The sequence below is a fragment of the Pyxicephalus adspersus genome, chromosome 5, assembly GCF_032062135.1.
Source record: "Pyxicephalus adspersus chromosome 5, UCB_Pads_2.0, whole genome shotgun sequence".
NCBI classification, from domain to species: Eukaryota; Metazoa; Chordata; class Amphibia; order Anura; family Pyxicephalidae; genus Pyxicephalus; species Pyxicephalus adspersus.
Genome location: NC_092862.1, coordinates 51,813,043 through 51,837,848, shown reverse-complemented (window position 1 = coordinate 51,837,848; position 24,806 = coordinate 51,813,043). Strand labels below are relative to the sequence as shown.

Here is a 24,806-nt window from a genome sequence, read left to right as displayed (position 1 = left end):
GGATCAATGAAAAACAAAAAAAAATATTATATTAATAAAAAAATACAGAGAAATATACCTAGCTCAGTCCAAAGAGTGGATGCTGACCTCAGACATGACCTCTGATCACTAAATACCTGTAATTGTTAACAAGATGTTACATTGAAGTATTGATTTGTTGCCAATACAATAACGAACTTGGACTAAAATTGGAAAGTAAATCTATTTTGTAGGGTTGAAAACGAACAATGTATTTCAGAGAGAAGCATAGACTTTAAATCCGTAACTCTTCCTAGAAATTGTAGGTCAGTATTGAGTCAATCTTGCAATAACCTTTTTTGAGTTTTGTGACCCATGTCCTATGAGTAACAATAATAAATTGTATCTGTTATTTTTATATATATGTTTGTCTTGCTGTAAAACCTTAAAGAGAAAGTAAACCTAAAAACAACCTAATGTAATCATATATACCTTGAGAGTTGAAGTCTTCATCTCTTTTAAGTTGGTTGCTTTGTGGATAGATTATTGTCATGACCTAACCATCTTTATTTTTTTCTGTAATGTTTTGTGTCCGTTGATTGCTTCATTTTGTTACTTAGAAAATTATCTTGCAGCTTCAGCTGTGTGAGCATTTCATGTTTTATTTTCAATACGTAATTTTACATGAGAGTTTTTATTTCATATAAAAAGTGGTATGGCTTTCAGATGTTGCAAAAACATTACTGAGATGTAAGCATAAATGTTTTAATTTCTTTGTTCAGCCTCTGACAGCCAAAAGTGGTGTCATATAGGTACCATTACTTTTTCTACATGGGTGGCATTGGGTGGAATTTGTATGTCAATATATTATATATAATATCGTATAAATCTCTAAGCAAGTGAGGCAGCCTAATACACACAGAGGTGTAAATAAATACGTTTCTGTCTTTGTTCTGTGCAGTCCAAAATCATTATGGAAATCCTTTAGATACATTTCAGGCAACATGAATAATATCTTAAATACATAATGTCAGATATTTTATTTGTTACATAACAGAAAACGCATTACATAACAGAAAACTATTTATTAGTTTTAGATAGAGTGGAGAATAATCAACATTTTTATTTATGAATTTCTGTCTGTAATAATGGAAATTCTTTTTATTCACTTCCTGTTGCATAAAATAAATGGGGGGGGGGTTGTCTTTGAAGGAAAGGAGTACATGTAACAATGGTCAGACTTAAATACATTGGGGGTGTATTTATAAACGTTTATTATTTTTTGTATGTATTATTATTTTTTCAAAGGAATTGCCTATCATTCTTTGCTGAGAGGGACCAATGTACTTCATCCACTAGGCGGTGCTTTGTCTGTTTTCATTCACTGAAGTCACTATAATTCTGATAGCTTTCTTTTGTTTACAAGAAGGGAAATCCTCTTTTGGGTGTCCTGTTGCTGCCTGTGTGAAGTGAGCACTTTCTATTGGCTGCCAAGCTGCAGGTTCTCCTTAAGTCCTAAAGAGAATGCAGCAGCAGCAGTGGCATCAGCGCATGGGGTGCATCTGTATCTTATCGGTTTGCAGCATAGGGAAAGTTTGTAGCCATGGATTTGGACAGCTGAAAAAAACAGCAAGATGGGATTGATGGGGTAGTAGAGAGAGCTGAAAGAAAGAGAGAGAGAGGAAAGCCAAAGGGCTCTAAAGTGAACCTGCAGAGATAGAATTATGGGTGCTGTTAGTTGGCTTTAAAGATTGCACACTTTGGGCTTGACTTATTAAAGCTCTCCAAGGCTGCAGAAGATACTTTTATCAGTGAACCTGGGTGATACAGCAAACCTGGAATGCATTTTTTACAGTCATTTGCTATCTGTTAGCAAATGTTTTCCATCCTGGACCAGATCCATTCCAGGTTTTTTGGATCATCCAGCTTCACTGATAAAAGTGTATTTTCTCCACTCTTGGAAAGCTTTAATAAATCAGGCCCTTTGTCTTGATGAACCTGAGTACCCATGCCAAAACCTTTAAAAACCACACTAGACATAGCAGTTTGCATGTTTCTATCCACAAATATTTTGTTTGAACTTTCAGCTGGCTGTGGAACTAAGAGCACAATTAGATGCGTAGGTATAGCTAAATATTAATACATGCAGGCAGGCAGAATGAGGTAATGAAGGATAATGTCAGGTTTTCTACAAGAAACCACATGATTGGAAATATAAGGGTTTTCTAGTTTATATGATCAGTCTATCACCCAGGATTGGTTGGTCAAGGGTAACTTCTGGTACTCATCCACAGGCAATCCCAATTCCAGGAGAATAACGTCCCTGGAGTTTACGGTCATATTATGTCTATAAGCCAATTAGAAATGTCAGTAGTATTTCACAAACAGGCCATCGTTTCAGCATTACAATTCCCTTTAGCCCTGCAGATGTAATGGCCAGTAAAAGAAATACATACTTTTGATATTGTACTTTCAGCGAAACATAATAGAATTCAAAAAAATATAAGATAATCCTCCATAAAATCTATGGTACATTATATATTCTCACCCATGTTAATATTCACTTTATTCTGTAACAGTCAAAATATGCCATTTAACATTTACAATACACCATTTGCTCTGTACCAGTTACAGCATACCATATACACCCTTTACATAGTGAGTAGCAAGATGACTTTTATTTAAAACCAGTTATATTATACCATTCATGTCATAACATTTATAACCTGCCATTCAATCTGTAACAACTCCAATACGACATTTATCCTGGATTAATTATAACACTCCATTTGTGCTATAACAGCTACAATGTATCATTTTTGCATCCAGAATTTCACTGTCAGTTGCAACATTTAATTTATGCGGAATTGACTGCAATATGACATGTGAACAGTGCTAAAGTGTTGAGTACAATAAGCTGTTCTGCTTTAGCAGTTAGTGCATGGCATTTAAATAATAATGGTTCCAATATATAACTTATGCTGTAACAACTGCAATATGTTATTCTGCAACAGTCACAATATTTCATTTATGAAAAAAAGTTACACAAAGTCATTCAAAAATAGTATTCTTTACATGCTATTCTTATTATTATAAAATCCTATTATTCTGTTTTAAGGATAATTTCAGATGTGGGGTAAACCACTGCCCAATTGCTCTTCCAACTGCTTCCATTTAACCAATTTCTTTGCACACAGTTGTGTTTGTGGTCATTTGTGGTGCATTTCCTGGACGTAACATGCAGCTTCTGGTCACCCTTGGCCCTCTTTCAGATGTGTGGTCTAAAGCCCTGTAGTTAGTTGCTCCTGGGTGCAGTTTTTATAGTCAACTGCAGCATTTGAAAAACACCTTTTCATGCAGATGAAAGTGGTTGTTGTGCAGTTCACTGCATTGCAAGGGATTACAGGCCATCTCTAGCTCACTGCAGTTGGAACACATTCCCATTCAAGTCAATTAAAGGGACAGGCTGCGTTATGGCAGCCATAAACTACATGTTGCATCCAGGTACCACACTGCAAACCAACACAACCCCAACACGAATGCAATTGTGTATGCAAGTGCTTGTGCAAAATGGTTTCTAGCTGCTCCCATATGGTTCAACGGGAGATTAGAAGCATGGTTGAGCGTGTAATATTCTTTTGTGGTTTATCCTGTGTCTGAAATTAGCTTTGAATAGCCATCTATTTTCAGCAGTACAGCCTGGTTAGCTCTCCCTCTGCCTGTGACTGGGTAGTGAAGGAATAACAGCACATTGATAATCCCATCCATCTTTTCTCTCTTCATATGCCAAAATATGCACTTTGATATTTATTGCCCTGCCAACCCCTCCCCTCCCCAGGTTCAACTGATATCCCATATTCCTAATACTCTGATCAGTCCATCCATAGTCAGGGCGCAAAGCACTTCTATTTAAACAACAGGCAAGGTCATGTTGGGACCCTGGTCACGTGCCCAAATATTAAGTGCTAAAATTATAAGTGCAATGGGAATTAATCCAGGGAATTGACACAGGAATTGGAACAGACTGGAACATACTATTTTACTCTGTCACTCCCATCTCCTGCCTTTGGACTGATTTTTTCACCTGGACTCCAACACATCCCCTGCTGCTGCCATTCTGAACTGGTATTTCATCAAACCATCTCTTTGACTGAATCATCATATCCCTCTCCTGGAACTCAGCAAGTTTAGAAGCCTCACTTGAACCCATATTACTGGACTGCCCTTTTGGACTTCAGTTTGCCACATTGTTTAATGTACGCATATGGTTCGCCATTATCTGTAAAAATGTATTATTCACCCTGCTCTCTCTTTGTTGGCACTATTCCCTGTCCTCCCCAGTCTGATAACTCATTGTCTCTCTGCTCTTTTACTCTCCTTATTTCTCTGTCTGTGCTCCTGCAACTTTTTTCTCTACTGATACTTTCTGGTGACATCTCACCCAACCCTGGTCCCCCACACAGCTGCCCCCTTCTATATACTCTCAGCAAGACACTCCCTTCTCCTAACCTCATTTCCATTCACCCTGCCGTATGTTCTTACCCCCTCTCTCTGGCAGTCTATGGAATGCCTGATCTGTTGGCAATAAATTAACCTCCATGCACAACCTTCTCCTTCTAAGTCTCTGAACTTTCTGGCTCTCACTGAAACTTGGCTTTCCTCCTCTGACTCTGCCTCTGCTGCTGCTCTCTCCTATGGAGGCCTGCACTTTACACATACCCCCAGACCTGGCAACAAAGTAGGGGGTGGTGTGGATCTCCTTCTCTTACCTAACTGAACATACAGAGTCCTTCCTTTCTTTAGCCCCTTACCCCTCATTGTTGCTGTTGTCTACCGCCCCCCTGGCCCAGTATCACAGTTTTTGGATAACTTTGCATCCTGGCTTCCACACATTCTTTCCCATGACCTGCCCACCCTAATTCTCGTTGACTTTAATGTTGCAGTGGATGAGCCCAACCTTCAGTCCTCAGCCAAACTGCTGAGGATTCACTCAGGATTTGGACTCAGGATTTGGACTCACTCAGAACATCAGTGGCCCCTGGACTCACTGAGAACATCAATGGCCCCACACACATAGCCAGACACACTTAAAGACCTGGTATTTTCAAAACTCTGCAACCTCACCCTCCTTGACAACTCACCATTTCCCCATTCTGATCACAACCTTATCACCTTCAACCTATTGAACTCTTGCCCCCCCTTGCCACAAAACAGACCTGGTCAATGGCAGAGATATCCGTAACCTTGACCACAACCTTTTCTCAAACTGCCTTGCATCCCTAACCCCTGCTCTCTCCAAAATCACCTCCCCAGATGAAGCTGCCACCCTGGTAAACCACTCTCTTTCCTTGGCTTTGGATAAAGTTGCCTCTGCCACCTTCCAATACCCCCGCCCTGCCAACCTCCGACCCTGGCACAACAATCACACCAAACAGCTACAGACAGCAAGACTGTTCGTGCAGCTGAGCGCAAGTGGAGATAATCTGGCCTTAGCGCTGAGTTCATGGACTACAAAGCCAAGCTACAATACTTTAACACTGAGCTCACTGTAACCAAGCAAAATCATTTGTGCGCTGTCATGTCCTCTAAAGCTTCCAACCCACGCAACCTCTTCTAAACAATTGACTCCCTCCTAAACCCCATACCTGCTCCCCCCACAACATCCTTCTCTGCCTATGACATTGCCACCTACTTTAGAGATAAAATAGACAAAATCAGATATTATGAACTCATCATCACCCCCCCCTCGAATTCAAAATCTCCCCCTGACATATTTCTCCCCTCAGGCACTTTGTCTTGGTGTCACCTTTGAATCTGCCCTCTCATTTACATCCCATATTCAGAACATTTCCAGGTCCTGTCACTTTCACCTACGCAACATCTCCAAAATCCGCCCCTACCTGTTCCGAGACAACCAAACTCCTTGTACATGCTCTTATCATTTCTCGTCTGGACTACTGTAACCTCGTCCTCTTTGGTATTCCACTAACCCGACTCTCTTCTCTTCAATCTATTATGAATGCTGCCGCCAGACTCATCCATCCTTCCCACCGCTCTTCTTCAGCTGCATCACTTTGCAGATCTCTACACTGGCTTCCATTTTACCTTAGAATCAATTTCAAGCTCCTGTGCTTTGCCTTCAAATCCCTACACAGTTCTTGTCCCACTTACATTTCTGACCTGGTAAAAAAAATACTTCCCCAAATGCTCTCTCCGCTCCTCCAATGATCTACTACTAATGGCTTCCTCACTCATAACCTCATCAAACGCACGGATACAAGACTTCTCTAGAGCTGCCCTGACTCTCTGGAATGGTCTTCCTCGTCCTATTCGGCTTGCTCCTACTTTCTGCTCATTTAAAGGAGCCCTCAAAACTAATTTTTTCAAACTTGCCCACCCCTCTTCTTCTTACTTTTGAAACCATCACTACTTACCACCACTGCATATCTCCCATTCTATTATGTGTAAATTCCCCCACCTACTAGATTGTAAGCTCTTCGGGGCAGGGTCCTCCTGTATCACTGTCTGTATTTGTCTGTCATTTTCAACCCATATTTAATGTACAGTGCTGCATAATATGTTGGCCGTATATAAATCCTGTTTATTATTATTAATAATAATAATAATAATATATAATAATGCACTTGTGTGCATGAAGCATATTTGACTATCTGTGTGTTTCTTCTAATTCTTCCTGAACTACAGTATATACAAACACTAAATTTCTGTTAATGGAAATTATCTTTTGTGACACAGCACTGTTCAGTTCTATGAAGAGGGGAAGCAGGTGGATGAGTGAGAGGCACCCTGCAGCATCTTCCCCAATAGGAAATTACATTGGTTGTCCCTATCTGTTGTTTAATAATCTGCCATGGATGATCACTAAATAATGTCAGAGGATACCGCTATACACACGTTAGAGACAATCATAACCGATAAAGATCTAGTGTGTGTATCAAGCTATCAACTGCTTCTGTATATGAGGTAACAAAGGCCGATACCAACTTGAATCAACAAGTAATTGCAATGTCAACAGGTAATTGCATTTAAAAATGCATTTAAATAGCATTTGGGCAAAAATTAAATTATTATTGAAGATTTATTTTACTGTTATTACTACTAATTTACTTCATAGAGGTTCTGTATCTGCACCCTCTACACATGACAGGTCCTTCCTCCTGTACTTCAGCACTGGTGGTAGGATGTCCTTACTGCTGCAATAAATAGAGTTAACTTGCAATGACTAAAGATATTGCAGTGAAAACGTTTTTTTCTAGAAAAGTTATTTTTTGTATTATTTTTGTATTACTGCTTTAACTAAATACATAACTATGGAGTTACAGGAAAATGAAGACTTACAGTGGATAAAAATATTAGGTGTAATTCAGAAAGATTATAGTGGACAGAGTGAAGAGTAAATGTGTTAACAGAAGAGTCATAGGTACGGAATAGGTGAATCTGGGATCATGTACAGATATTAAAGATTGATAAGAATCTGATAGAAGTGAAGAAGTTCAGCTACAGAGTGTCAGAAAGGTCCTTTTAGCAACAACAATATTATACTCTTGTAGTTCATTTTTAACAGTATCATATCCAGTACCATAGATCTTCAATATTTTATGTGCTTGAGCATGTCAGTGCTTAAAAGGAAGAATATATTTATATGGGCATCAAAGAAAGTTTTTCTTCTGACATAGTAATAAATAAATAATCCTCCAAAGTTTTGACACAATAAAACCAATTATTTATTTTCTTTATTATACTGTGTATTTTCTCTTTATATAATAAATTATACCATACTGAAAAAACATTGCAAATATGTTGTTTAAAAGAATACTACTGTAGCTATTGTATTTTGCTTTAATTTTTATTTTGTAAAAATGGCCCCGTTAACTCACATATTTTATTGTCATAAAATGCACTTCATCCATAATGCACTGGCAGCTTTTTTTAAAAAACAGGCCATCTCTAAAGGTTTTGAGTGTACCCCAGGCAATATTGAATGATAATACTCTCATAAAAAGTTGCCAATCTGTCACTATTTTACTGTCCATATTTTGTGATGTGTACATTTAAAATAGAATGGAGGCAGCTTTTTTTGTCTTACTAAAGCATAAAGAGTTTTATGGCTCTTCCCATTAGACTTCATAGCTGACTTTACTAATCGGTGTTCAGAGAAGAAAGGACATACACACAATATAAGAGGTACTGCCCCTTTTATCTTACTGCCCATGCACTCTTTTTTGTTTTTACAATAGAATTGTTTGATAGAGCAATTGTGTATCAGTTGCAGCCACCATTGCCTTTGCGGGGTACATAGTGTGCATGTTGAGTGGGAGACTAATGCACATTGTAAAAAAGTGCACTTACTCTTTAATATCAATGTAAAAAAAGATCTCTCTTAAGGTGAAAAAAAACTCTAATGTATGTATAGATTTGTGTCACAAATTAGAGCTTTGGACCCCTGTGATTAGATCTCTATCAGCTTTCAGCTATTCTCCAGCTCCGTTAGGCTGCGTGGTGGTCCAGAGTAAACAACCACAAACGCTTTACTGGATTCAGATCTGGATTCTGACTTTACCATTCATTTTAGGCTAAAGGATCATCTACCAAATGCTATCTGCAAGAGCGTACCTATGCAGTCATTTGTGCTTTTATTTAAATAATTTAAATAACTTGTATATTTGTAGAGATATGTTTTACCCATAGCTAGGCATTATCAGATTTATAGAAGATTGATTAAATTTGACAAAATATTCAATTAGACTTGATTCAAGTCAACCAAATTCAATTTATTTCAACTTGTGGGCCGACTGCATTAAAAAAGAGTTACATAATAGGTTTAATTAACCTGTGTAAATCAAATGACATGGAACCAAGTGGCTGGGGTCTCTAAATACAGACCCCAGCAAAGACTGACAAATAAGGTAAAACCGAAAACATTATGCTAGAATAAAGTAGTCAAATTATTCTACTAAATAAAAATGTTGTTTCATTGCACTTAAATGTCCCAGAGTGTTCATTGTATTTACACAGACACAGCATACAGTTCAGTAAATCCAGCTGGCGGCCAATGATAGGCACAATGTACAGCTAAGCAAATCCAGGTGACAGGTATAGTGTGTGGCTCAGCGAATCCAGCTGGTGGGCAATACCAGATGCAGCTCCCTGAATGGAGGCAAAAAATAGAAAAATATAATACTGGAAACAAAATAAAAGAAAGCTGAATTTCTTCCAGAGTTAAAATGTTTTAAGGAAGATTCAATGGAACCTATTTCAACTTTTCACATACGTTAGATGAATTTCACCTAGTTGAATATTATATGCTTATCCCTAATTATTACTTATAGAATATCTGTGGCACTAGTGTGCCTAAATTAAAAAAAATGTTTTCTCCATGGGTCTATCTGGTTGCTATTAGCAATTTTAGATATTATCACCAAAGGGATAGAATCACATTAAGTGTCAGGGACAAAAAAAATTGCACTGACATTACTAAGTTTTTATATGCATGTTTGGAGATTGATCATCAGTCTGCATACAAGCATTCCATGTACTGGTACTTGGCATACAGATTCTGTAATACCTGACTTTTAAGTATTTCCTTCCACCTAGCACTGAATAATAAAATGTATGTATATCGAAAGCTTTCTTTCTTTTGCTTTTACTATTTGAATAGTGTAGGGAAGGTTTAGGGACTCTGTCAAGGTTTTATTGCTATCTGTGTCCCTGCTGGGTAGATTCATCATCTGTATTTGTCCATGTGATTATTGCCCCGGAGTCTGAAAGTACATTTTACGGTCATCAACAGAACAAGGAAAAAAAGTAAATCTTCCAATGAAGAGGCCTGTTTTAGTGGCGATTGCGATCTTATCTCTCTATAAAAAAGTAGCAGTTGCATATAGGTACAAAAAATAACATTTGCACCAAATAAATTCAGTAAAATAACACGCATAAAAAAATAAAATGCAATACATAAAAATAAATGCTAACAAATAACACTAAACCAGTAAATTGTATATTACAGAGCATAGGAGAAGCACTATCATATTGAGTACCGGCCGACACATATCATCACAAACAGTATCAATCATTCTAGTGTAAAAGGAAGTGTCCAGTAGGCGTCAGGCATTACTATAACAGTATCAGACACAGATGTGCATTGGTCAAAAAAATATAAGATTTTGTTGGTTCCTGTTTTTTAAGAAAGAAAAGAGAGAGAGAAAGAGAACAGAGAAGAGAAAAAGGAGATAGAAAGGGGGAGAAGAAGAGGAGTGTAATGGGGATGGGGGGGTGTGGGAGGTAGGGGCAGTGGGCGACCCACAAAACAGAAGGGAACTAATCAGATGATCCAAGCAGCCGTCTATAAGCGCCTGGCAATCCATTGTTTAATTGTAGCAGGGAGGGTATGTTCTAGAAACGACTGCATGAGTTGGGGAAGGAACCTCTTTTAATAGGCAAGTGTAAAGTCATCGGGGCCGGGCGGTTTGGCTAAAGCTGCTTGTAATTCAGCTTAGCTAATTGGGGCATCGAGGGCAAATAAGGGCTTCCTCTGGGATCTTAGACATACCTGAGGAGGTGAGGTACTGTTGCATAGCTACCGTCAACATAGCAGATGGGGGGGGGGTACCCGTGTTAGCCCATAGGTTATATATTTTTGTATAGAAATCCCTGAAAGAGTCCGCTATACAGATGTGTGAGCTGTGTACCGGGTCACCTGAGTTAGAATTTATACAGGTAATAAAGGCCCGGGCCCTTTTTGCCCTCACCGCCCTTGCCAGAGCCTTCCCACATTTGTTACTGTATTCATAGAAAAATGCCCTACTCCTGTCAAGTTGAAATTTTGCCTTAGAGCAACAGTGCATGTTAATCTTCTCACGCAAAACTGTCAGCTGGGCCTCCATGTCTTGCTTGTGTTGTGATTCTAGAATATGTAAATCATGAAACATTCGCTCTAACTGAGCCTTACGTTCCATCTTAGGTCTATGACCCTTTTGGATCATTAGTCCCCGGATAAAACATTTATGAGCGTCCCATACAGTCAATGGATTAGAGACCGCGGTTGCGTTGCGAGTGAAAAAAGCCTGAAGCTCAGTTTCCAATTGGGGTCCAAAGTCGTCAGAAGTCAACAGAGACTCATGAAGACACCAGGAAGTATTCTTTAAAGAAGAGGAAGCCGTCTGAATAGTGAGAGGGATAGGGGCATGGTCCGAGAAGGTTATATTACCAATCTCAGAGGCCTGGATAAGGGATACAGCATCATGTCGTATTAGAAAAAGGTCAATGCGGGAATACATTTTAACATAAATCCTTTTAAATTGTCACTTATGGACAATTTTGAGTACTGAAGTTTACTGAACTTTACTGTTTAATAGACACAAACAATCATGAGGCTTGACATATTTGTTACTTTTCAACAGACACAACCTAATTTTTAGATTTTTGAGTGTATCATTTACTGAAAACATACATATGATAAACATTGCAATTGCCATAATTGTATTCTACAGGGTCATTACTTGCATAAAATGTACAATGTTTAGTTCAGGAATTTTTGAATTAATTTTTCAAAAGAATGGGTATATTACATAAACAATCAAAAAATCACAATAAAACATATCTACAAACAACTACAATATAAACAAAGCATTGAAAACTAAAAGAAGAGTGGAGGAAAGAAGAGGAAGAACCCTCAACCATCCCAATGGAAGCATTAGGAAATTATATTATTAGTTTATAGTTTATTATTAATTATAGTTTATTCTACATTTTCCATATAGTGCTCACAGCACCATCAAATATTCTGTTAAGAAAATAGGATGTGCCTTTTGTACCACTTACACTAAAAGACAGATGGCAATTCCATCACTATAGCTACAATTTCTGGTGAAAATGTGTAATATTTGGGGATTAAGTGCATTTTAATATATGTGTATAAAATAAAAATAATTAAAAAATGTCAGCAAACAGGTTGATGGTGTAGTACAGTAAAATTTCCCTTTTGAGTTATTTATTTATTGGGCCATTCATATTAGATTTTATATTTTTATTGTATTCTTTATTTTTTGCAATTCTGGTGTTTTAGCTTTTAGCATTTGGTCTAATTGTAATTTACATGTTATTGAACTCTTGGTTCAAGGTATTTAAAGTTTGAAACTATTTATAAAAAAACATAAAATAACTACCATTACTAATAGGAAATCCCAAATAATTGGTAATGGTGCAATAGAACAATGCAAGCTTTGAGATATAAAGTAGCAGCACTTCATTGAAGACAGAGCAATTCTGCTGTTAAATCCATTTTGGTAACTTGGGTGATCGTTTTTTATTAAGAAAGACGTCAAGAAAAAAGGATTCATTGCTGTAACAATAAAACCAATGAGTCACTGAATTTCACAGTAGATGAAATAATGCTCAACGTCTGTCATCAGCTCATCCTTGAGTATACTTCTACAGTTGATTTTACAGCACTGAGTCTTGTAATGTAGTTTCAATCTTGTATGTTGCTGTAGGTCAATATATCTCATGCTTGCATTGCTCAGAACCACGAAGCAAGAAAAAGCACATCTGTCTCAATGGAGGAATATCTGTCTGGGGCTAATTAAATGCCTTCAGCACAGGACGTTTTACTGCCCTGTTGACATTTAAAATGTCATTAGCCACCTACATTTTTTAGTGCGACATAGCATAAAGTCTTCTGCTTAGATTGGCTTGTTTTAAAAATTAATCTATAAAATTAATCTACTAAAATGAAAGACACGTAGTAGTTAAACATGGGATTATCACTTTGTTATTCCTACTAGTTATGGGATATAGCTATAATGATAGCTTTATGTATATGCATTCAAGTGCCTATTTATGTTTTGCAGAATTAATGTTAAGCATTTACTTTTTAATAGGACATTGTTAATAACACAAGACAAAGATATATTCTACAGTGTAAAAGGATAAAAATACATGAAGATATAAATGTAATTAACCAAGTGAAAATAAAGGGATGAAATAAGAAAATGTGTCTACTTTCAAGGTACAATAGGCATTTGTTCTTTTGTGGCATGAACCAGAATGATGCATAAGTGGAATAGGCACAGGCACAAAAATTGTCAATGTGTTGGATCTTGCACTCCACTTTAGCAGTTGCCTGAAATGAGCCTCACTCTAGTGACCTATTGCAGTGTTTTTCAACCTTTTTTGAGCCAAGGCACATTTTTTACATTGAAAAAATACCACAAATCAAAAATATTACTAAATGACACTCTGTAGCTAATTCTCTTTTCTCGAAGAATAAACAAGACAATTAAGCTACCTACTGCCGCCCACTGACGTGGAAGAGTATTACATTACTCTTCCATGTCAGTGCAGCACAGACACTCGACAATGGTAACTGTATAATCACTATAATCACTACAGTCACTACAGCACAGACACTCGACAATGGTAACTGTATAATTTCACACGGTACACCTGAAGAACTCTCACGGATCACTAGTGTGCCGCGGCACAGTGGTTGAAAATCACTGACCTAAAGGATTTCTTTAGCCTTATTTATTTATTTATTTATTTTTCAGTTTAAGAGACAGTTGAAAGACGAGGCAGTTGTCCAGCTGGGCTATTCTATAAGTTCTATACTAGAACTGGTCATTTCACACATCACTCTATCTATTCCTTCATCAGCGCTGTCAAAATGCAGATTTTTCTTTGTTCCTGCACTACAACAAGAGCCATAATTTATAAGCTGACCACCAAGTATAGTCCTGCTATCTCCATGGCCCCTCTTTTGCACATCACTATGTGAAGAATTTAGTTTATTCTTTGCCTTGAGTTTTTACTGAATTTCCCTCATCAGATTTTTTGACTTTAGGAGTTCCCAACGCCCCTAGATACAGCCCCTAGATAAAATCCTTGTCAATAAGATTGAGGATGGCAGCTATGCCAAAACACTATTGAATACAGTAATATTTCTAATAAAATCAAATAAATGTATTTTCAAAATGAAACAAATGAAACTAATTTAAGTGCCTCAATCTGTCTTGATATCAACCTCTGGTAATATTCTGTACATTCGAATAGGAAGAAATTATTAGTACTCTCACCCAGTCAGGCTCTGCTGCATCCACATATCCAAAAAATGAGAAAGTCATCACTTCTTCCTGTGTTGCTCTGAAGTACAGAAAATTCAGTTCACCGACCTGGCTGTGTTGTCTGGCAGGTCTGTATAAATACCAGGACTACATACAGCTGTATAATAGATGTTTGCCTGAAACACAGCTTTAATGTCCTAAGCTAGATGTACAGTAAGGGCCAGAGTTGTCCAAGAGAAGAGAAAGAAAATTATAGCTAGATTCGTGAGGGAATATGTTAGGGCTGGGTTCATGTAGGGATCAGGTTACGTGATTGGTTCAGTGAGGAGGAGTGGGTTAGGAAGTGTTAAGGGGGATAGTGTAGAGGCTGAGGTTATTCAGCTCTGGTGGGAGGCAGAGGTTGGACTAAGTCGTCACCCTTCAAGTTCAAGTCAAGTCCCAAGTCAAATCACTTCATTTAACCCTATTTGTCCCCATATAGAAACAGAGCTCTGATCCTGTTCATGAGCACAGGATCGCATTCTAAGTCCACAGGTTTCTCCTCTGACAGCTGAAGAGGGAAGGGAGAACGGCAGTGAGGCTTCTGTTACAAAGCCTTCCTCCCCCCCCCCCCCCTTCAGCTGTCAGAAGAGAAAACTTAGAATGCAAGAAAGGTGGTGTTATGTTACAGAAGACTCACTGTCTTCTTTCCCGCCTTTCTTGCATTCTAAGTTTCCTCCTCTGACAGCTGAAGGGGGGCTGTGTAACAAAAGCCTCACTGTCTTCCTCCCCGTCCCCTTCAGCTGTCAGCACAGAAAGCAAGCCATGAATTGTGTTGCAAGTCGCAGGGGAAAACCACGAGTCGAGTTGCAAGTCATTCATTAGGTGACTGAAGTCAGACTTGAGTCCAAGTCACGTGACTCGATTTCCAACCTCTGGCAAACTTCCCTCCCACTCTCCCTGAGAAACTAATGGAGTTGGTCTTGGCTTATTTGGTGGGGTAGTTAAGTGTCACGGTCCCTCCCTTGACTGAGGTTAGAAGATCTGTGGGACAAGCTGCACGTAAGGTTATGTGACAGTCTCTTCGTTTTTACTTGTTTCAGTGTTGTTGTTTGTAATGACCACACCTCTTGTCTCAACTGCAGCTGGTGGTCATTACTGCTCCTCCATTTAGTCTGGCCTCACACTTCATGCTATGCGGTTGATATTCACTGCTTGGATGTGGAAGAGCTGGTGTGTTGTCCTCTCCAGAGTTCCTGCTCATCCATTTTCTATTTAAGATAAGTTGTACTGCTCTTGGTGTTTTGTAGTTCTCTTGTGCTTGTTGTTACTAGGCCTCAGGGAGACGCTGGTTTGTTCATCTGGGAAGGAACCAGTAGTCTCAAACCCTGTCACTATTCCTAAGGCAATTCAGGGCTACTAGGGCTTAGGTTCCGGTGTATGAGTATTCCCACTTTCAGGGTCTATTCATACTGACAGGAGTCAGGGCTAGGTTAGGGTGTCCGTAGGTGGTGACCGTTTCCCTCTCCCTAGCCTTTAAAGGCCCAGTCCCTTGTCTTTATCCTCCTGTTTTCTTCTGGTGTTCCTCCCCTCCCCTTAATCTGTGAAATTAAGGTCCTCAAAGGTAGTACCAAATGGTAAGGAGGAAATCGTGGTAGGACCCATCACTTTGTAGTGTCTCATTAATGTTTAGTTATCAAATGGTTGTAGCTTCAAAAGGAATTGGTTGTTATGGTGGACTGTGGGTAAAGAATTTAGATCCAGAAGCGGTGTTGTATGGCTGAGAACAAAATTTGGCTGTGTGGCAGCCCATCAAGTGATATAGAGGTCTGGGTGAGGACCTGCAGCCAGATTGTGTCACTGGAACCATTGTGAGTAAAGAGTGAGTTGTAGTGCTGCCTGTTAAAATATGTGTGAAAATATTGTGAATTGGTATATTAATGTTAAGGTTGAATTACATTGTTTATTTGATAACATTTTTTTATGTAAGATGTTTTTATTAATAAAGTAGCCATTAAGGTCATTTGACAAAATTGTAGTGTAGACTTGGTTTATCAGGAAAACAGTAGGGTAAATGGCTGAGCTGTGAACGATTTAGAGGAGGAAGGACAAACATCCAAGCTATCCAAATCAAGCATATTTAAGGTCATGAAGATATTGCCCAATGGTTTGCTGACTGACCTAATCTGCACAATGCCCTTATAATATTCTTTATTTGTATATGTAATGGTAAGTAAAGACATAAGTAAAGCATTTCTCAATAGCATTATCTGTTTTATATTCCAAATCTCAGAACATCTCAAGCTTCTGGAGTACTATTGTCCAATCCTCTGAGACAATCATTTACCTGTCTACAGTGAAAAATGTTTACAAAATATGAAATATGCCCCCAAATAAAAATGTACTTAGATTTGGAAATCTACATTTTACTGCAGATGAGCCAAATATTGACTGATTTGTCATATCAAATGAAAAGTTGTTCTGTGATTACTTAGCAGTGGTGTCAAAATGAAGAAATGAACCTATGTAGCAATAAAGGTAAAAACTTTAATATGTGTGTGATATTTACTAGAAAAACCAATCAGAGGAAAGATTGAAGTTATTAAAAATCAATAAATGGACCCTCGAGTTTTCTTCCATCACAACAAACAAATAGCAATATTCTGAATAATTTTTGGAGGCTTAATATAATACTTCAGGAGTAATACATTGTACAAACCCTGCTGATAGTTGGAGCAATCAGTGTGACAGAGAGTTGAGCTCATCAGATTGCCTATTCTTTCATTATGCAGACCTAGGCTGGCCATATTATTGTAAACTTACCAATGAGTCTGCCCACCACCAGTCCTTATTGCTCCATAGCCACCTCTACTATATTCCCCAATACTCCTTTTTTTGTTTTTTCCTTTCGCTAAAGAGATCTACAATGCCTTTCCCACCAAAGACCTCAGCTAAGTAGTAATTTTTCATAAGTAACACTTTCAGTCAGCTGAGAAAATGAACATTTCTAAATAAAGCCAACAAGTGCCATACTGTAATGCAGCAAGATAATTCAGTAAATATAGAGTAAAACTCTGAATAAAGTTACTTATTTTGTATGGATGGTAATTATAATATGTAATCAGTGGTTTCCTGGAATCTGAGAGAACAGAGCTTTCACTGTCCAGTAAGATTAAAGTGTGTTTCTTTTGGATATATTAAGGGTTCAGATTAAGGTTATGGTTTATGGAATTAAAGTGCATTTTTAGCTTTTTTTTCAGCAGCAACCATCCATTCAATACTATGCTCAAATGCCAGGATATGCTGATGGGCAACATTTTGTACTCCAGGCCATGTTGAGATTGTCTGCAATCCTTACTAGCTCATCACTATACCTGGACAATAAACAATATGAAGACTAAATGACAAAAACCAGACTAGACAATATGAAGTTGCAACAAACAGGGCATAAGTTAACACTACAAAGAAATGCTACAGCTTTGCTCTTCAAAGTGGAGAAAATGGCATTTTCCAATAATAAAAGGGAAGTGGAAGCTGCAGTAGGTATGAGCAGACAACTTTAGTTTTTTTTACTGACAGCAGTTTTCTTGTTTTAATATCCTGACAAAGTAAGAACAGAGTTTCCAGTAAAATGACAAAATACACATTTTAAATATATTGTATATGTTATACATTTACTAATCTACCTAGAAAAAGACTTTTAATTCTTGTCACACTTGTGAAATTCCCTTGCCTGAGTAATTATTACTTTTTCTACTTATCATTCCACAACTTTACTTGCAGGGTTAACTCCCTGCCCAATAAATGGAGGTACAGTAGGACTGCTGATTAATTGTCCAATTGAAAGGTTGACGGTGGATAGATGATTTCGGAAACAGAAAATATGTGTGCCACCTGTTTGGCTGTGCAGTGTACAAGAGGCAGAATTTAGTTAAAAGTTTGTTAGTATAGCAGCAAACATATGCCGTATGTATTTCTACTATGTATTCAGCTGTTTGCCTGACTTCTGTTTTGTGTTATTAGGTTTTCCAGTGTTAATTGTTGGGGCTAAGTTAAACTGTATTCTAGCTATGCAAACGGTTCTCAGCCACTGGTGCATGGTCCACTGGATGTTTGCCAGCTGATTGATTCAGGTCCCAGTAAGAACAGTGGCCTAAGAGCGGAAAGAAGATGGGCCATTAAGACCTTCTGTAGGTGGAGAAGCTAGCCAAGTTGCTTGGGGAAAGAGCTTTTGCTGGAAGGATGCAGCATGTGGGGGACCAGAACTTCTAAAAACTGACATAATGCTCCGGATCATCTCTGCTCACTTACCATCCCGTTCAGTTCATGATCTCAACTTCATCAAAGTTAGATCTGAGGATGTAAATCCTATTTCAAGCAGTGTGATTCTTCTATTTCCTCTTTGTTATTTGATAAATGCTGTTCCCCAGGTGGCTGGTTTCTAGATAGAAATTATTACTTATGTATACTGTTATAATGAAAAAATAATTACCAAACATTCCTCAATATTTAAAGATTGATAGGATGCTCTCTTCCCATAGCTCCTCTTGTATATACTTAGTGCTGTTATTTTCAGATTTCATCTGTGCTGCCACCTGTACAATCTGGTGTTACAGCAATACTATATATTACAATGGGTCCACATGGAAACAATGGCAATTTTATATTTAAATGTCGGACATCCAAATACAATACCATGAAATCGCTTTAAAAAACACTTCTGTTATCACCAAACACTATTTGACTGTGTCAATAATATCCTATTTACTAGTGCAGGATCTTGCATGACATGAACAAAGAAAAGCTTTAACAAAACCACATTTTCTTCTATTTTAATGCCCTTTGGATATTAATGTTTTATTATTCTTTTTCTTTTCAAATAACAATATTACTCAAAGAGCCTGGGAAATTATTTTTTCCTCATATCAAGTATTTCATGAAGAAGAGCCAGGAGGCAAACTAATATGGCACTCTCTATAAACTTTTATCCCTAGATCTAATGCATGTTTACATACATACTTAGAAAGGAATGCTGTCTGCACATAATGACCAGAGTATGCATTTTACTGACCCATAAAGGGAAGGAAATATAACAGGTTAAGTGTCTCTTTCACAGACCGAAGTACAAGAAGGCAAGAAATGTATGCACATAAGGACATACAACTGCGTTAATAGTCACTTGCATCTTTGGAAAATCAACATGTAAAATAAACATTTACTGGTTTACTTCCATAAATGTAACTTGGACTATAAGATAACTGTATAAGGCAACCACTGGTTTAGGGATGTCGCATTTCATCATGTTTTACAGTATATGCAATGTTAACTCTATATTAAGATACATGTACCATATCATAGAAAAAAAATTTAATGTAAAAATCTCAATAGAAAATAGTATTTAGATACACAATATTTAAAAAAACACCACCATCACCTATACAGGTAAGATGTACACTCACCACAACTGAAAACCCTAACACAACTAGTGGTCCATAAATGCATGAATAATGGTTCTCCAAGTGACGTCCTACTAGGGAATCATCCAAAAAATAATGCTTCAATAAAGCCCCAAGGGTGGCAGCTAGCAAACATAACACAGGTAATGGAACAGTGGCAGATACTCCAAACATCCAGGGCATTATAACAAAGATACTCCTGATTATAACAAGAAAAAACCCAAAAAACACTAAGGGCTATATTTATAAAAAACAGGGAATCTGCAATTCCTTCAAATACTCCTTTGAGGAAATCATTTACTGCAATTAAAACACCTGGACCTGGAAGATTCTCAGGAGGGAATGTCTGATTCCCTGTTCATTAACTAGAGCCCTAGTTGATTGCAATGCACATGTCTGAACCATGTGTCGTCAGAGGTGTTGTTTGAGGGTTACAATAGTCTTATCTTTAGCAGTTAGATGCAATTGTAGTGTGTTGCACTAAGTGGCCTAAAGTTTCAACTGTCCTTGGGTTGCCTTCAAAGTACATTGATGTTTGTTCAATAAAACGATTGCAGTTTATTCATGTTTTTGTATATTTGTGGTTTATTGAATTACTATATTGTATATGGCTTTTCTGTACATGACTACTTGATATATGTAGTTGGTGTACACAATGAAAGGTGAGACAGATCAACTTAGCCTCCATATGTTTTGCAATACAAAGAGAAACAATGTAAGGATAAAGTGATATTATCGGGATAAAGTAAGGTATAATTGAACACCTAATCATTAGATTGCCATACAACAGTATAATATATAGCATTACTGGTATACCATTACTTTGTCGGATGAATAAACAAATATTAATACAAGCTGAAATCTACAATTAAACAAGCTGACTAAAAAATAAAATCCAGTCTATCAATCTTTCTTTACACTGTAGGTGATCTGCTAAGATACATGAGGGTTGCAGAAGACTTGGATATATATCCATATATATAGGAATCTAATATGTTACTCCTTAATAAATGTTGGCGTAGCAACTGCATTCATAAAAAATCTTTGAATTATTCAGTTTTACCATCCATTTCATTATCCCTTTTTATAATGATCACTGGCAGCAAATGAGGAAACCTTTCTCAATCACAGTTTTTGGGGTTACACCAAACATTGCTAGGCGTTCTTTGAGAAATAAGTAAAATCTTCCCTTGAGATAGGTTACCACTAACAGAAATTATCAAAAGATTATAACAATCTATAAGCCGATCATATAATATGCTTAATCTTCCCACTATCAGTGTACCAAGGCTCTTTACTGATCACCATTGTAAAAGGCAACTGGCCATGAAGTAGTCACATCCCACTGATGATAGAGAGCAGCACAAATTTCACTGTCTGAGTTTCTTCTCCAGCCCTTATTATTATTATACTCCATTTCATTAATATTACTAAAAATCTTATTGTTGTATAATGTAGCCTTAGGTGTCAAATATGCAAAGCATGCACGTATGAATTCACTCATATATTGCTGTTCTTTCTAATGTCTCCGGAGCTGTAGCTATATTAAATATTAGCAGCGGTTCCCTTAGACCTTAACATTATTTCAAGGGTTTCTTTATAATAAAAAGTTTGAAAAAGGTTACAGTAAGGGTTTAAAAAAGATCTAAAGTCACAATCCTCACATTTTGAATTAATTACAAGCAACAAGCACACGCTCATATATAAGTAATATGTATTTAAAAATGTTTTAGTTTTACAACAGTTTGTCTGCATTCAGCATTTGTAGAGGCTGCTGGTGGTTTTATTTCTAAATGAACACTAGAGGGCACCTGTAATATCAGCATCCAGCCAATAAGACAACTTCATGTCTGGGGGAACAATGGGGTGGCTACAAAGGAAGACAACCTGAAACAAACATACATTGTAGCCACAGGCATTAGGATATGTCTGGTGTTTATATCATATTAAACCATACTTCTAAAACAATAGGAAAACAGTATATATCAGTTTTTTTTTATTTCAAAGTCTTTCCCTACAAGTCCCCCTATATTTCAGATCTGCCAATTTGCCATGGCCTTAACATGGTAGCATCCATCTCCATACTTAATGACATAAAAAACAATAAGATTGAGACCACTCATTCTATGGCACCAGGAGTCAGATTTTTGATAGTGGGTCAGTAAAACAATTTAGAAAAAGTTAGTCACTTGTAAAGCCTCCAACAGTTATACAACAAATACCAGTCTCCGGTTGCCTAATCATTTAATTGGCTTAATATTAAGAGTGACATGGTGGCTCACATGCTAGAACTCTTGCCTTTGCAGTGCTAGGGTCCCAGGTTCAAATCAAGTATTTATGTCCTCTCTGTGTTTGTGCGGGTTTTCTTCCAGGCGGCCTGGTACTCACCCCAAAAACATGTGGCTAGAATAATTGGCTTCCCCCCAAAACTGGCCTTGGACTGTGGTAATGTCATATGACCATGGTAGGAACATTAGGTAATAAGTCCTTCTGAGGCACAGCGATATGCCTATGGACTTTGTAAAGACCTGAAAAATATGTTGGTGCTATATAAATGTTTAACAATATTTATATACAGGAGGAGATAATTAGCTGAACCATTTGTTATTGTACACTTAAATCAGAAAGAAATGAGGCAGAATATTATAGGCTATATGGTATGTTCTATGCCTCTGCTGTACGCATTTATTTTGTTGATAAGAGAGGCAGCCAAGTTCTAAGCTACTTGAAGAATTTTTATTTTCTGAGTGACTCTGGCTTATCTGACACAGTTTGGGAAAGCAGATCATTATTTGACAGGAGTTCTCTAGATAACACAGGTGCTAGACACTGCATCCAGCCTGCTGCTGCCTGTCTGTTGGCATCACACAGTCCAAGTCAGATGTTTAATCATTCAGCCATGTGCCCAAGATAAGATAACCATCACAGCATTAGCGTCTACCTTTTCAATTCCACAAAACAAGTTCATCCTTCATCCATTGTTTATGGGCTCGTTGAACCTAGATGAATGTAATAAAACAAACCAGCTAAATGGTATGCACAGTCAAAGCTTGTTCACTGCCATTCCCAGCTCAACAGAAAAGTAAAAGCTTTTTGCTGAATCAAATTTCTCCAAGTACTGTCTTTTTTTCTTGTAAAAGAAGAGATCAGAAAACACCATCAGGGAATGAGTTGCACTTGTTTTCACCTACATTATCAATTCTACTGCTTAGCAGTTTTGTAAATACCACCCAACAAGCATTCCTAAAAGTCTCAGACAAAAAGCATGCACGTGAACCTGCGAAAAATAATAAGAGACAGTTCAGTAATTATTATCCCACAGCTCTTATACTTTTTGTACCAAGCTAATCCACTGGATCTGTCCATAAAAAAGTCGATTAATCCTCACAATTCAAAGCAACGTAAGAAATAATAGCCTGTTATCCACAGTACAATTCCCATGTGGATCCATTCTTTAGGCTATACTTAATCCACTCAGGGGTTGCTGGCCACAACCAACACATTGAATAGCTTTGAAGTGTCTTGCAAGGTTATACCCCAGAATCCAAACCAGATAATCAGTCTGTTGTCTTTGACAATAGGAATAAAACAGAAACAATGTTACTCTGACAGGTAAAAGCCAGTGACACAGTCACAACAAGAGCTGAATCCCCCCATGCTTTCTCAGCCCCCATCAATAGCAGCACACTTGCTCTATAAATGCAGATGATCACAATCCTGCTGTATACATCATTTACTCATTCTCGCCTTTCCCTGTGGAATATACAGAATACACCGGAGTGGCTAAAGATAGTACAGAAGCTGTCTGTAACAGAGCTTCGTAACGCAGGATTTATTGAAAAAATTGAAATAATAATCATGGTAAAAAAAAGAGACTCACCCCAAGCTTTTTGCTTCTGATTTTTACATAACCTTGTTTTACAATATCATTGAAGTTGGATGCCATAGTGAATAGCGTGCTCCGTCTAAGTGCCTTGCTTTGCTCCGTCTCTTCTGATGTATTAGTGGCTGCTTCATGCACCCTCCCCAAGCTACGGCAAGTGTTTGACAACGCGGCGACACCAGCAGCGATAAATGACAGACTGCCTGTGTTAAGGTGTTTCCGGCAGTAAACTGGTTGAGCTTTTTTTCTGTGTTAAGTAGTCCAACAGCTATACTAGCTGACTGGTTCTGAGTCCAACAACAACACTCGCTTACTGGCTGAGCTGTCTCCGTGTCTAGGAGTCCAACAGCAAAAGCTCGCCTGCAAACGCAGCCACTCAGTGTCAGTGCTCAGCCCCCTCCTCTCCTCCAAGCATGCTTTACTGAATATCTAAATTGCAAAAATGAGGCATTGTACAATAGGCAATAATGTAGAAAACACAAGAATGTGGTATTGTGAGACACACTTCATAAGGCGATGTGAATAAAATATTTCTATACTAACTTGTGCTATAGATTCTTTGCTTTCATTGTTCCAGAGTTGGCATTAGATTGAGTGAGTCATAAAATCATTTGTAATCTGCTATATGGTTTCATGGCTGTTCTGTATTTATGCAATATCTGTTTGTAATTATTCATCTGTCTGTGTTAAGGAAAGAGTCCTACGCAATAGTGCCATATAAAAATATTCAACATTTAGTTATAAAGAAATGACATTAATAAATTGCGTGACCCTCACTGCTCTCATACTCACATAGCGTAAGATTATGGCTGAGATGAGCTTTCTAAAATCTGCTCCACTGATTTATTATGTGCCCACCTGATCCACTTTGTGGAATGAAAATCAGCACACATTTATATGTATGTATATATATTTATATATATATATATATATATATATATATATATATATTACTTATGTAATTCTCACACACATTACCCCTTTTTGTCCTTGGCATATGTCCAGAAAGGTGTACAGTTTACAATACACCAGAAATGAACAGTTTTCTAGGGTAGATCACAAGTATTTTTGTGTTTTAGCAGCATCAGCACCATCAGCATCTTACATTAAGGCAGGAAGGCCAACAACGAAAAGTTAGTTTTTTTTTCATTTAAGAATTGTTTATTGTGTGTTGCGGGTATGTAGGGAAACAAAGTGAACTAACCTTTTGACTGGGCAGAGATGCCAACAAGAAAATAAAATATAAAGAGATGACTGTAAGCCAGAAGAATGTTGGCAATGTAAGATGCATCTTAGCAGACATCAGCAGAAAATGAAAAATATTTCAAAAAGAATCATATTTTTAAACTTTTTTATGCGTACTGTGCCACCACAGCAAAGAATTTGCATGGTCTCTGACCCAAGGGTCAAACAAGGTGACCAACAATAAAAGAGAATTTAATTATTCTT

At 37.6% G+C, this 24,806-nt stretch overlaps 1 protein-coding gene across 1 annotated transcript in view; it reads right to left on the bottom strand.

Moving 5' to 3' along the window:
- DOK6 (docking protein 6) overlaps positions 1 to 23,692 on the bottom strand; it is a 221,279-nt gene extending 197,587 nt beyond the window's left edge. Inside the window, exon 1 of the mRNA XM_072411499.1 lies at positions 23,355 to 23,692. Coding sequence (XP_072267600.1) covers positions 23,355 to 23,420 — 66 coding nt within the window. The 5' untranslated portion in view covers positions 23,421 to 23,692. The remainder of the gene's footprint in view (positions 1 to 23,354) is intronic.
- Positions 23,693 to 24,806: the final 1,114 nt, after the last annotated feature.